Source organism: Molothrus aeneus, unplaced genomic scaffold (genome assembly GCF_037042795.1).
Source record: "Molothrus aeneus isolate 106 unplaced genomic scaffold, BPBGC_Maene_1.0 scaffold_30, whole genome shotgun sequence".
Taxonomy (NCBI): Eukaryota; Metazoa; Chordata; class Aves; order Passeriformes; family Icteridae; genus Molothrus; species Molothrus aeneus.
In genome coordinates this window covers 1,285,330-1,298,149 of record NW_027098964.1, presented here as the reverse complement: position 1 = coordinate 1,298,149, position 12,820 = coordinate 1,285,330, and the positions used below count along the sequence as shown (strand labels likewise).

Here is a 12,820-nt window from a genome sequence, read left to right as displayed (position 1 = left end):
GCCAAGTCCATGAATATTTAATGAGGGCCCGCGGGGGCAGGGGCGGGGCCAGGAATGTTCTGGAAGGGGGAGGAGGGGAATTTTGGGGGAATTTTTTGGGGGAATTTTTGCAGCATTTTTGGGGTGATCTTGAGGGGTTTATTGCTGTTTTTTTGGTGCTGTTTTGGGGTTTTTTATGAGTTTTTTTTGCGGGATTTTTGTGGGATTTTGGGGGATTTTTTGTAGTATTTTGGGGGTTTTTTGGGGGGGGTTTTTTGTGGATTTTTGGGGGTTTTTTTTGTGGTGTTTTGGGGGGAATTTTTGGGGGGATTTTTGGAATTTGGGGTATTTTTAAGTCAATTTTTTGGGGTTTTTTTGGGGTGTTTTTTAAGGTATTTTTAGCCTATTTTTGTGGGGGTTTTGCGGTATTTTTGGGGGTGTTTTTATCTTTTTTTTTTTGCATTTTTAAGATATTTTTGGGGTATTTGGGGGGTATTTTTAGCATTTTCTGAGGGGATTTTTGGGGGTATTTTTATCTTTTTTTTTGTATTTTAAAGATATTTTTGGGGTATTTTTAACACATTTTCTGCGGGGGGCGGTTGGGTATTTTTGGGGGTATTTTTAGGGTATTTTAGGAGGGTTTTGGGGGTATTTTTGGGGGTATTTTAAGCACATTTTTACCATATTTTGGGGGATATTTTAAGCACATTTTTACCATATTTTGGGGGTTGGTTTTAGTATATTTTCACCCTATTTTTGGGGTGTTTTGGGGCTGTTTTTGGGGCGCTTTGGGGCGCTCTCAGCGCAGGTCCTGCTCCTCTCCCTGGATGCTCCTCTTGATGCGCAGCAGCAGCGACGTCAGCCACTGGTCCAGGCGGGAGATGGAGTCAAACTCCTTCACCTGCGGGGATTTGGGGGCAAAACGGGGAAATTTGGGGCTTCTGGGGGCATTGGGGCACATCTGGGGAGATTTGAGGGGATTTGAGGGGAGATTCCAGGTGGGTTTGGGGGGGTTTGGGGCAGAAATCAGGGGATTGTGGGGGGATTTGGGAGGAATTCAGGTGGGATTTGGGGGATTTTAAGGGGGTTTGGAGGAATTTGGGGTGAAATCAGGGGGATTTTGGAGGAATTTGGGGTGAAAATAGGGGGATTTGGGGTGAAATCAGGGCGATTTGGGAGAAATTTGGGGCTTTTCAGGGGGATTTGGGGGAATTTGGGGGTTTTGGAGTGAAACTGGGGGGAATTTGGGGGAGTTTGGGGCCCTTCGGGGAAATTTGGGGGGATTTGGGTTGAATTCGGGGTGAATTTGGGTGAATTTGTGGGATTTAGAGTAAATTTGGGGATTTGGGCTGAAATTTGGGGTAAATTTGGGGGATTTGGGGTTCCCCACAAACAGCGTTGGTGATTGGGGGTGAATTTAGGGTAAATTGGGGGTTTGGGGTAAATTTGGGGGGATTTGGGGGGGATTTCAGGGTAATTTTGGGGTAATTTTGGGGTAATTTTGGGGGTTTTGGAGGTTTGGGGGGGATTTTGGGGGGATTTGGGGGGATTTTGAGGGGATTTTGGGGGTATTGGGGTGATTTTGGGGTGATTTTGGGGTAAATTTGGGGGGTTTTGGGGGGATTTTGGGGTAAATTTGGGGGTTTTGGGGGGGTTTTGCCACGTACGGCGTCGGTGAAGGCGTCCACGTTCTGCTCCTCGTGAGCCTCCAGCAGCTTCTGGGGAGGAGGAGGAGGAGGAGGAGGAAGGTGAGGATGAGGAGGGTGAGGATAATGAGGAAGACAAGGAGGGGGGACGGGGATGAAGATGATGAGGAGGATGAGGGGCAGGATGGGATGATGATGGGACGAGGAGGATGAGGAGGAGGAGGATACTGAGGATGAGGAGGGAGGGGAGGAAGGCTGATGGAGATGAGGATCAGGATGAAGGTGAAGATGATGAAGGTGATGATGAGGATGATGAAGGAGGGGAGGAAGGCTGATGGAGATGGAGATGAGGACCAGGATGAAGATGATGAAGATGATGAAGGTGATGAAGATGAGGATGATGAGGATGATGAGGGAGGGGAGGAAGGCTGATGGAGATGGAGATGAGGACCAGGATGAAGGTGAAGATGATGAAGATGATGATGAAGGTGACGATGAGGATGATGAGGGAGGGGAGGAAGGCTGATGGTGATGGAGATGAGGATCAGGATGAAGGTGATGAAGGTGATGAAGGTGATGATGAAGATGATGAGGAAGGGGAGGAAGGCTCACGATAGAGAGGAGAATGAAGATGAAAATTACGATGAAGATGAAGATGAGGATGATGAGAGAGGGGAGGAAGGCTGAAGATGATGCAGATGATGAGGCAGGGGAGGAAGGCTGATGGAGATGAGGACCAGGATGAAGATGAAGGTGATGAAGGTGATGATGAGGATGATGAAGGAGGGGAGGAAGGCTGATGGTGATGGAGATGAGGACCAGGATGAAGGTGATGAAGGTGATGATGAGGATGATGAGGGAGGGGAGCAAGGCTGACCTTGAGGAGTTTGCACTCGCGGCAGTCGGAGAAGGCCGGGAACATCTCCTCATAGCGCTGCACCGCCAGCTGGGGGCAATTAACGCTCGTTAACCCCTAATTAACGCTAATTAATGCTAATTAACGCTAATTAATGCTAATGAATCACCTTGGCATGGAGCACACAGAGGTGGCTCAGGGCAGCCCTGAGGAAATGCTCCATTCCCAATCCCAAATTAACCCCAAATTGAACCCCAAATGTAACCCCTAATTAACGCTAATTAGTTAATCACCTTGGCGTTGAGCATGTCGACGCAGAAGTGGCACAGGGCGGCCCTGAAGAAATGCTCCATTCCCAATCCCAAATTAACCCCCAATACCCCAAATTTAACCCCTAATTAACGCTAATTAACGCTAATTAACTAGTTAATCACCTTGGCGTTGAGCATGTCGACGCAGAAGTGGCACAGGGCGGCCCTGAAGAAATGCTCCATTCCCAATCCCAAATTAACCCCCAATACCCCAAATTTAACCCCTAATTAACGCTAATTAACGCTAATTAACTAGTTAATCACCTTGGCGTTGAGCATGTCGACGCAGAAGTGGCACAGGGCGGCCCTGAAGAAATGCTCCATTCCCAATCCCAAATTAACCCCAAATACCCCAAATTAACCCCAAATTAACCCCTAATTAACGCTAATTAACTAATTAATCACCTTGGCGTTGAGCATGTCGACGCAGAAGTGGCACAGGGCGGCCCTGAAGAAATGCTCCATTCCCAATCCCAAATTAACCCCAAATACCCCAAATTTAACCCCTAATTAACGCTAATTAACGCTAATTAGTTAATCACCTTGGCGTTGAGCATGTCGACGCAGAAGTGGCACAGGGCGGCCCTGAAGAAATGCTCCTTGGCGCTGTACTTGAGCAGGGGGCTGTCCATGGCCACCGAGCCCACCTGGAACGGCCCGGAACGTTCCGGAACAAAACGGGAAATCCCGGGAAAACCCCGGGAAAATTCCAGAAAAATCCAGAAAATTCCGGGAAAATCCGGAAAAAAAAACCCCGGAAAATCCGGAGAAAAATCCGGAGAAAAATCCGGAACATTCCGGGAATTTCAAAGGGGGATCGGAGAGGGGGGAAGGGGAAAAGAAGAGGAGGAAAAGACCAGAAAAATGAGGGGAAAATTCACAAAAATGAGGGGAAAAGCCACGAAAATGAGAGGGAAAAAAAGCAGAAAAATCAAGGGAAAAACGCAAGGAAATGAGAGGGAAAAACAAGAAAATAAAGGGGAAAAAACAGGGAAATAAGGAGAAAAGCAGGAAAATGACTGAAAAAAAAAAAAGGAAAGAATATGAGGGGAAAAAACAGGAAAACGAGGAGAAAAATGGAAAAACGAGGGGGAAAGCCAGAGAAATCAGGGGGAAAAGCAGAAAAATTAGGGAAAAAGCAGAAAAATCAGGGAAAAAGCAGAAAAATTACTAAAGACGTGCAGGAGAATGAGAAAAAATAGCAAGAAATTGAGAGGAAAAAACAGCAAGAAAATGAGAGAAAACCCCAGGAAAATAAAGAAACAAATGGCAAAATGAAGGGAAACGACAGGGAAATAAGGGGAAAAAGCACGAAAATGAGAAAGCAAAAGCAAAAAAATTAGGAAAAAAAGCAGAAAAATTCCTGAAAAAGTGCAGGAGAATGAGAAAAATTAGCAAGAAAATGAGAAAAAAAAAAAAAAAAAAAAGGAAAAATGAGGAGAAAACCAGAGAAATCGGGGAAAAAAAGCAAGAAAATGATTTTAAAAAGGCAAGAAAAAGCAGGAAAAAAAGCAGGAAAATGAGGGGAGAAGCAGAAAAATGAGCAAAAAAAAAAGCAGGAAAAGAGGAGGAGGAGGAGGAGGAGGAGGAGGAGGAGGAGGAGGAGGAGGAGGAGGAGGAGGAGGAGGAGGAAGGCCCCACCTGCTCGTAGATGTCGATGGCGCGCGGGAACTGCTCGAGCTGGGCCGCGTACGCCGCCACCTTCAGCAGGCACTTGTTGGCTGAGCTGGGGACGGGGAGCGGGGCAGGATTGCGGGGAAAGCCCAAAATCCCGGGGAAAGCCCAAAATCCCGGAAACCCCGCCCAAAAAACCCCACCGGGCGTCGAAATTCCTAAAAAATCCCAGCGCAAAAAAACCCGGAAAGTTCCAGGAAAAAGGCCCAAAATCCCGGGCCAAAAAAGGGAATTCCTGTTAAAATCCCATCCAGGAAACCCCAATTCCCATGGAAACCCCAAAAATCGCACCCAAAAAACCCCAAATCTCACCCAAAACTCCCCAAAATTCCCACCCACATCCCAAAAAATCCCACTCAGAAAAAGCCCAAAATCCTGAAAAATCTCCCCTGGCAAACCCCAATGGGGACGGGACAGAATTCCCAAAATGCCCAAAAATGCCCCAAAATGCCAAAAATTCCACCCGAAAAACCCAAATCCCCGCCCAAAGCCCAAAAATCCCAACCGCAAATGGCAAATCCCGGCCAAAATCCCAACAAATGCACCCAAACCCCTCAAAGTGCACCCAAACACCCCAAAGTGCACCCAAACCACCCCAAAGTGCACCCAAACCACCCCAAAGTGCACCCAAACCACCCCAAAGTGCACCCAAACTGCACCAAATCACCCCGAAACTGCACCCAACCCCCCCCAAAGTGCACCCAAACCGTTGGATCCATTGGAATTGGGATTTGGGATCCATTGGGAGCAGGGCGGATTCAGGCTGGGATCCTTTGGGAGCCATTGGGATTTGGGGTCCCTCGGGATCCCCGGGATCTGTTGGGATTTGGGTCGGGATCCCTTGGGATCCTCCAGTGTCAGCTGGGATCCACTGGGATCCCTTGGGATTGGTCAGAATCCATTGGGATTCGGCTCGGGATCCGTTGGAATCCACTGGGATCCCTCAGGAGCTGTTGGGATTTGGAGCTGGGATCGGTTGGGATCCGTTGGGAACCCTCGGAATCCCTCAGGATTTGGCCCAGGGTCATTGGGATCCATTGGGATCCGCTGGGACCCCTCAGGATTCGGCCCAGGATCGTTGGGATCCCCCAGGATCCATTGGGATCCATTGGAAACCCTTGGGACCCCTCAGGATTCAGCCCAGGATCGTTGGGATCCCCCAGGATCCATTGACATCCATCAGAACCCCTCAAGATTCGGCCCAGGATCATTGGGATCCTTTGGGATCCTTTGGGAACCCTCAGAACCCCTCAGGATTCGGCCCAGGATCATTGGGATCCTTTGGGAACCCTCAGAACCCCTCAGGATTCGGCTCAGGATCATTGGGATCCTTTGGGATCCTTTGGGAACCCTCAGAACCCCTCAGGATTCGGCTCAGGGTCGTTGGGATCCCCCAGGATCCATTGGGAACCCTCAGAACCCCTCAGGATTCGGCCCAGGATCATTGGGATCCATTGGGATCCATTGGAAACCCTTGGGACCCCTCAGGATTCGGCTCAGGGTCGTTGGGATCCCCCGGGATCCATTGGGAACCCTCAGAACCCCTCAGGATTCGGCCCAGGATCATTGGGATCCATTGGGAACCCTTGGGACCCCTCAGGATTCAGCCCAGGATCGTTGGGATCCATTGGGATCCCTTGGGAACCCTCAGAACCCCTCAGGATTCAGCCCAGGGTCGTTGGGATCCATTGGGATCCTTTGGGATCCTTTGGGACCATGGGGATCCCCCGGTACCTGGTGGATTCCTCCCCTCTGTAGTAATCGGCCGCCTGCTCGTAGTGCGCCACGGCCTGGGGGCAAAAACGGAGAAATTGGGAAAAATGGGGAAAATCCCACCAGAATCCCCCGGGGAAAGCACGGAAAATTCCAGAGAAATCACCCAAAAAATCGTGGGAAAACCTCGGGGAAACTCAAAGAGATCACGGGAAATCCCGGGGAAAATCCCAGCGAAATAATGGGGAAAAACCCGCAAAAAATCCCAGGAAAATCCTGGAAAAATCCTGGAAAAATCCTGGAAAAATCCTGGAAACCCCAGTGAAAACCCCAGAAAAACCTCGGAAAAGATCCCAGGGAAATCCTGGGAAAAAACCCCAAAAAGTCCTGGGAAAATACTGGGAAAAAAACCCTGGAAAAATCCCCCAAAAATTCCAGGAAAAAACCCTGGAGAAACCCAAAAAGATCCTGGAAAAATCTGGAAATACTCCAGAAAAAAATCCTGGGAAAATCCCAGGAAAAAGTCTCAGAACAATCCTGAAAAAATTCCCAGAAAAAGCCTGGAAAAGTCCTGGGGAAAAAAAAAAACCTGGAAAAATCCCAGAAAAATCCAGGAAAAAATTGGATAAAAATGAGATTAAAATGGAATAAAGTTAGGATAAAAAAGGGATAAAAATGGGATTAAAATGGAGTAAAAAAAGAATAAAAATGGCACAGAAATGGCATTAAAATGGACTAAAACTTGGATTAGAACAGGATCAAAATGGGGTAAAAATGGATTAAAATGGGGTAAAAAAGGGATTAAAATGGGCTAAAAATGGGATAAAAATGGGGTAATAAAAGATAAAAATGGGCTAAAAAAGGAATTAAAAGGGGTAAAATTGGGATTAAAATGGGTAAAATTGGGATTAAAATGGGCTAAAAAAGGGATTAAAAGGGGTAAAAATTGGGATTAAAATGGGCTAAAAAAGGGATTAAAAGGGGTAAAATTGGGCCAAACGTGGGCTGAAGGTGCCAGAATTTCAGGTAAATCCCAGCAGGGAGGGAAAAGCTCCCGGGACCCTGGAATTGTCCATCCCCGCCCCTCCCCCTCCCCAGCACCGCGGAAAGTTCTGGAAAATTCCGGAATTCCGGCGGCGCCGGGGCCGCCCCCGCCCCAGCTGCTCCTGCTGGGCACAGGCAGCGCTGGCAAAACCCAGAACGTTCTGGAAAGAGCCCAGGAAAAGACTGCAAAGGCCAGAAAAGCCCCGAATTCCCAGGAAAAAATCGGAAAAAATCCCAGAAAAATCCCCCCAAAAATCCCGGAAAAATCCCAGGAAAATCATTTTTAAAAATCCCCAAAAAAATCCCCCCAAAAATCCCAGAAAATCCTGGAAAATCCCAGAAAAATCCCGGAAAAATCACAGGAAAATCATTTTAAAAAATCCCCAAAAAATCCCCCCAAAAATCCCAGAAAAATCCCGGAAAATCCCAGAAAAATCCCAGGAAAATTCCCCCAAAAATCCCGGAAAAATCCCAGGAAAATCATTTTAAAAAATTCCCAAAAAATCCCCCCAAAAAATCCCGGAAAAATCCCCCAAAAATCCCAGAAAATATCCCAGAAAATCCCGGAAAACTCCCGAAAAAATCCCGGAAAAATCCCAGAAAAATAATTTTTAAAAATCCCCAAAAAATCCCCCAAAAGTCCCCAAAAAAATCCCAGAAAAATCCCCCAAATTTCCAGAAATTTCCCAGGATTTTCAGGGATTTTTCCCCAGAATTTTTAGGATTTTTTGGGGATTTTTCTCAGAATTTTTGGGGATTTTTCCAGGGATTTTTTCCAGGATTTTTCCAGGGTTTTTCTCCGAACTTTTTAAGATTTTCTGGGATTTTTCCGGGATTTCCCCCAGAATTTTTGGGATTTTTTTGGGGATTTTTCCCAGGATTTTTCTAGGGATTTTCTCCGAATTTTTTCAGATTTTCCAAGATTTTTCCAGGGATTTTTGCAGGATTTTCTGGGATTTTTCTGAGAATTTTCCCAGGATTTTTTAATATTATCATGGGATCATTTCTTTTCAGGATTTTCCCAGGTTTTTATTGGGATTTCTCTGGGATTTTGTGCTGCTTTTTGCAGATTTTTGGGAGGATTTTCCCGGGATTTTTCCATTATTTTTCTGTGGGGTTTTTCTGCAGGGATTTTCATGGGAATTTGGGGTTTTTTTGGGGGTTTTTTGGGATTTGTGTGGGGTTTTCACCTTCTCAATGTCCAGCAGGTCGCTCTCGTAGATCTCAGCAATGGAGATGTGGTGCTTGGCAGCGATGGTGAAACGGCCCTGGGGGAAAATGGGGAAAAAACAGGGGGAAATGGGGGGAAATGGGGAAAAAATGGGGAAAAATGGGGGAAAAAACGGGGGGAAACGGGGGAAAAATGGGGGAAAATGGGGGAAAATGGGGGAAAACGGGGAAAATGGGGGAAAACGGGGGAAAATGGGGAAAAATGGAAATATTCCAGGGGAAAATGGGGAAAAATGGGAATATTCCAGGGAAAAAATGGGAATATTCCAGGGGAAAATGGGGAAAAACAGGGGGAAATGGGGAAAAACAGGGGAAAATGGGAATATTCCAGGGGAAAATGGGAGAGAACATGGAAAAATGGGGAAGAACAGGGGAAAATAGGGAAAAACTGGGGAAAATGGGGAAAATAGGAATATTCCAGGGGGAAATGGGGAAAAACTGGGGAAAACTGGGGGAAAAACATGGAAAAATGGGAATACTCCGGGGGAAACGGGAGAAAACTGGGGAAAATGGGGAAAGACTGGGGAAAATGGGGAAAAACAGGGGAAAATGGGGAAAAACGGGGAAATGGGGGAAAAACTGGGGAAATGGGGGAAAAACTGGGGAAAATGGGAATATTCCAGGGGAAAATGGGGAAAAACGGGGAAATGGGGGGAAAACTGGGGAAAATGGGAAAAAACAGGGGAAAATGGGGAAAAACGGGGAAATGGGGGGAAAACTGGGGAAAATGGGAAAAAACAGGGGAAAATGGGAATATTCCAGGGGAAAATGGGAAATTCCCGGGAAAACAGGAGAGCCCTGGGCTGGGGTGTGGGAGGGGGAGGAGAAACCCCCAAATCCCGAATTCCAGGGGGGAATTTTGGGAATTCCAGGGGGGAATTTTGGGGATTCCAGGGGGAATTTTGGGAATTCCAGGGGGGAATTTTGGGGATTCCAGGGGGGAATTTTGGGGATTCCAGGGGGGAATTTTGGGGATTCCAGGGGGGAATTTTGGGGATTCCAGGGGGGTCTCACCATGTCCGTGTAGATCTCGATGGCGCGGAGCAGGCACGTGACAGCCTCTGGAAAAATGGGAAAAATTGGGAAAAATTGGGGGGAAAAAAGGGGGAAAAAACGGGGCCCCAAATCCTCGTGATTGAACCACAAAATCTTTGGGATCAGAGCCTGAAAATTTCCAGGATGGGACCTGAAAATCTTTGGGACAAAGCCCAAAATCTTTGGGACAAAGCCCAAAGTCTTCAGGATCAAACCCCAAAATCTTCAGGATCAAACCCCAAAATCTTCAGGATCAGAACCCCAAAATTCCCAAAATTAAAATCTAAAAAATTCAGGATTAGAACCCCAAAAACTCAGGATTGGACATCCCGAAAATCCTTGGGATCAGACCCCAAAAACTTCGGGATCAAACCCCAAAATCTTTGGGATCAGAGGCTCAAATTTCAGGATCTGACCCCAAAAAAATGGGAATTCTTCTCATAAAATGCAGGAATTCTGCCCAAAACTTTGGGAATTCTGCCCAAAATCCTGGGAATTCTGCCCAAAAACCACAGGAATTGTGCTCAAAACTTTGGGAATTCTGCCCAAAAAACACAGGAATTGTGCTCAAAACTGGGAATTCTGCCCAAAACTTCGGGAATTTTGCCCAAAAAATGCAGGAATTGAGCTCAAAATTCTCAGAATTTTGCCCAAAACTTTGGGAATTCTGCCCAAAAAACACAGGAATTGTGCTCAAAACTGGGAATTCTGCCCAAAACTTGGGGAATTTTGCCCAAAATCCTGGGAATTCTGCCCAAAGCCGCGGGAATTCAGCTCCATCTGCCGGGCTCAGGGATCCCCGGCTGGGAGCGGATCCCGCCCCCGAATTCCTGGGGAAAAGTGGGAAAAAAAAGGGAAAAAAAGTGGGAAAAGGTGAGAAAAATGGGAAAAAAATAAAGCCAGGCAGGAAGGTCACGGGAGACGGAAAAATCCGGGAATTTTGGGGGGTTCTGGGATTTTAGGGGGATTTTGGGGAGTTTTAGGGGGATTTGGGAAGATTTTAGAGAGATTTTAATGGGATTTAACAGCATTTTAATGAGATTTTAATGGGATTTTAAGGGAATTTTAGAGGTATTTTAGTAAGGTTTTAGTAGGATTTTAGTGGGATTTTACTGGAATTTCAGTGGGATTTTAATGGGATTCTAATGGGATTGTAAGAAAATTTTAAGAAAATTTTTAATAGGATTAAATGGGATGTTAGACAGATTTTAGTGAAATTTTAATGGGATTTTAATGAGATTTCAGTGAGACTTTAATGGGATTTTAGAGAGATCTCAGTGAGATTTTAGTGGGATCTTAATGGGATTTTAAAGAGCTCTCAATGGGATTTTAAGGGTTTTAGTGGGATTTCAGTGAGATTTTAATGGAATTTTAGTGAGATTTTAATGGGATTTTGATGGGATTTTAGTGAGATTTTAATGGGATTGTGATGGGATTTTAGTGAGATTTTAAGGGAATTTCAGTGGGATTTCAGTAGAATTCCCTCCCCCACACCCCCAGCCCCCCAGATAATTCCCCAAATTCCCCAAATTCCCCGAATTCCGCCATTCCCAGCCCCCCTACCCTGTGGATCAGCCTTCTTGAAGGCGTTGCCGGCGTCCACGAAATTGGTGGCGGCGTCGTGTTTGCTCTGGAGCTGCAGCTGCAGCTGAGCCGCTCGGGAAAAGGCAGCCCCAGCCTCTGGGAACAGGGAAAAACACGGAATTAACACCTGGAATTAATTAATAATTAATAAGAATTAATGGGGAATTGACGGGGTCAGTGATGGGGAAGTGATGGGGTCAGTGATGGGGTTGGAGCTGCAGCTGAGGCGCTCGGGAAAAGGCAGCCCCAGCCTCTGGAAAACAGGGGCAAATACAAAATTAACACCTGGAATTCATTGGGAATTAATTAATAATTAATGAGAATTCATGGGGAATTGATGGGGTCAGTGATGGGGAAGTGATGGGGTCAGTGATGGGGTTGGGGTTGGAGCTGCAGCTGAGCCGCTCGGGAAAAGGCAGCCCCAGCCTCTGGGAAACAGGGAAAAAAGATGGAAAAATGTGGGATAAATATTAGGAATCAATTAGTAATTAATTGGCAATGAATGGGAGTTGTCCTGCCCTGACTCACGGCTCCAGTTTTTGGCCATTTTGAAGAGGTTGGCAGCGCGGGTGTAGCACTCACAGGCCTCCTCCAGGCGCGAGGAGCCCCTGGGGAACAGGAAAATGGGGATTAGTCCAGGAAAAATGGGAATTCTGGGAGTTATCCTGGGAATTCTGGGGGAAAAAACGGAATTAGTCCAGGAAAAATGGAGTTTTTCTGGGAAAAAAGGGAATTACTTTGAGAATTCTGGGTGGTAGGGAAGGAACTGCGGTGGGAAAAGGGGAATTGGGGGAATTTTGGGTGCCCCCCTCAAGAAAATCCCCAAATTTCCCCCTCAGGACCCCCCAGTTCTCCTCCGCCACCCCAATTCCCCTCGCCCCCCCCACATTCCCCTCACGACTCCCCCAATTCCCGCCTTTTTCCCCCCCATTTTCCCGCCCTTTCCCCCCTCAGGCCTCCCTGTCTCCCCTTCCCCCCCCGTTCCCCTCAGGCCTCCCGCGGCCTCCCCGGCGCCGCCGCCCGCCCCGTTCCCCCCGCACTCACCCGAAGAGGCCCCCGAGGAAGGACTGAGCCCCCCGGACCTTCCGCTCGGCCTCGCTCAGCAACCGCTGCGCCTCCGCTTCCTTCTCCGCCGCCATGGCCGCCATGACGGCGCCGCCGCCGTCCCACGTGACCCCCACGCCGCGTCACGTGACGGGGAGCGCCCCCCTCAGCAGCGCGTGGCGCCCCCTGGCGGGCGGGAGGACTGAGGAGAGCGATGTGTGGGCGTGGTTTATGCAAATCAGGACGCGCAGAGGGGACGGACATAACTCTGTGTTGGGGGCGTGGTTTGTGGTGATTTACGGCCTGTGGGGGCGTGGCTTACGCAAATTAAGAGTATGGGGTTGTCGCCGGTTTGTGATGGGGCGTGGTCTATGTAAATGAAGCACCCAGGCCTGGCTCGCTGCGCATCGGGGCGTGGTTCATGCTAATATCCAGACTAGTGGGCGTGGTTTATACTAATACCCACCCTGCTAGGCGTGGTTTATTCAAATGAGAGGTCCCTCACGGGGGGGGCTTGGACGCTGAGGCGCCAGCGCGGGGGCGTGTCTATTCTAATGCCTGTCCGGGGGCGCGGTTTATGCTAATCAATTCCTCCCCGTCCTTTCGCAGGGGGGGCCCGGTACAGAGAGAGGGGATCCCGTTAAACCCCCCCTGACCTTTCCAAGTGCTCTCCCGGTCGTTTCCGGTCCGCGTTGAACGGCGGC

At 48.0% G+C, this 12,820-nt stretch overlaps 1 protein-coding gene across 1 annotated transcript; it reads right to left on the bottom strand.

The window, feature by feature from the left end:
- Positions 1–12,307, bottom strand: NAPA (NSF attachment protein alpha). Its single transcript, XM_066570728.1, has 11 exons — positions 12,117–12,307; positions 11,601–11,680; positions 11,052–11,168; positions 9,468–9,514; positions 8,414–8,491; positions 6,201–6,256; positions 4,434–4,518; positions 3,335–3,439; positions 2,503–2,571; positions 1,647–1,697; positions 1–880 (listed from the first exon to the last, which is right to left on the bottom strand). The coding sequence occupies exons 1-11, from the start codon at positions 12,218–12,220 to the stop codon at positions 779–781; spliced, it is 894 nt and encodes a 297-aa protein (XP_066426825.1). The 5' UTR covers positions 12,221–12,307; the 3' UTR covers positions 1–778.
- Positions 12,308–12,820: the final 513 nt, after the last annotated feature.

Coding starts and splice junctions, on each gene's coding strand:
- NAPA (XM_066570728.1), bottom strand. CDS start 12,220: ATGGCGGCCATGGCGGCGGAGAAGGAAGCGGAGGCGCAGCGGTTGCTG. Junction 11,681..12,116: donor TTCCTCGGGGGCCTCTTCGG/GTGAGTGCGGGG, acceptor CCTGTTCCCCAG/GGGCTCCTCGCGCCTGGAGG. Junction 6,257..8,413: donor ACCTGCTGGACATTGAGAAG/GTGAAAACCCCA, acceptor TTTTGCCCCCAG/GCCGTGGCGCACTACGAGCA.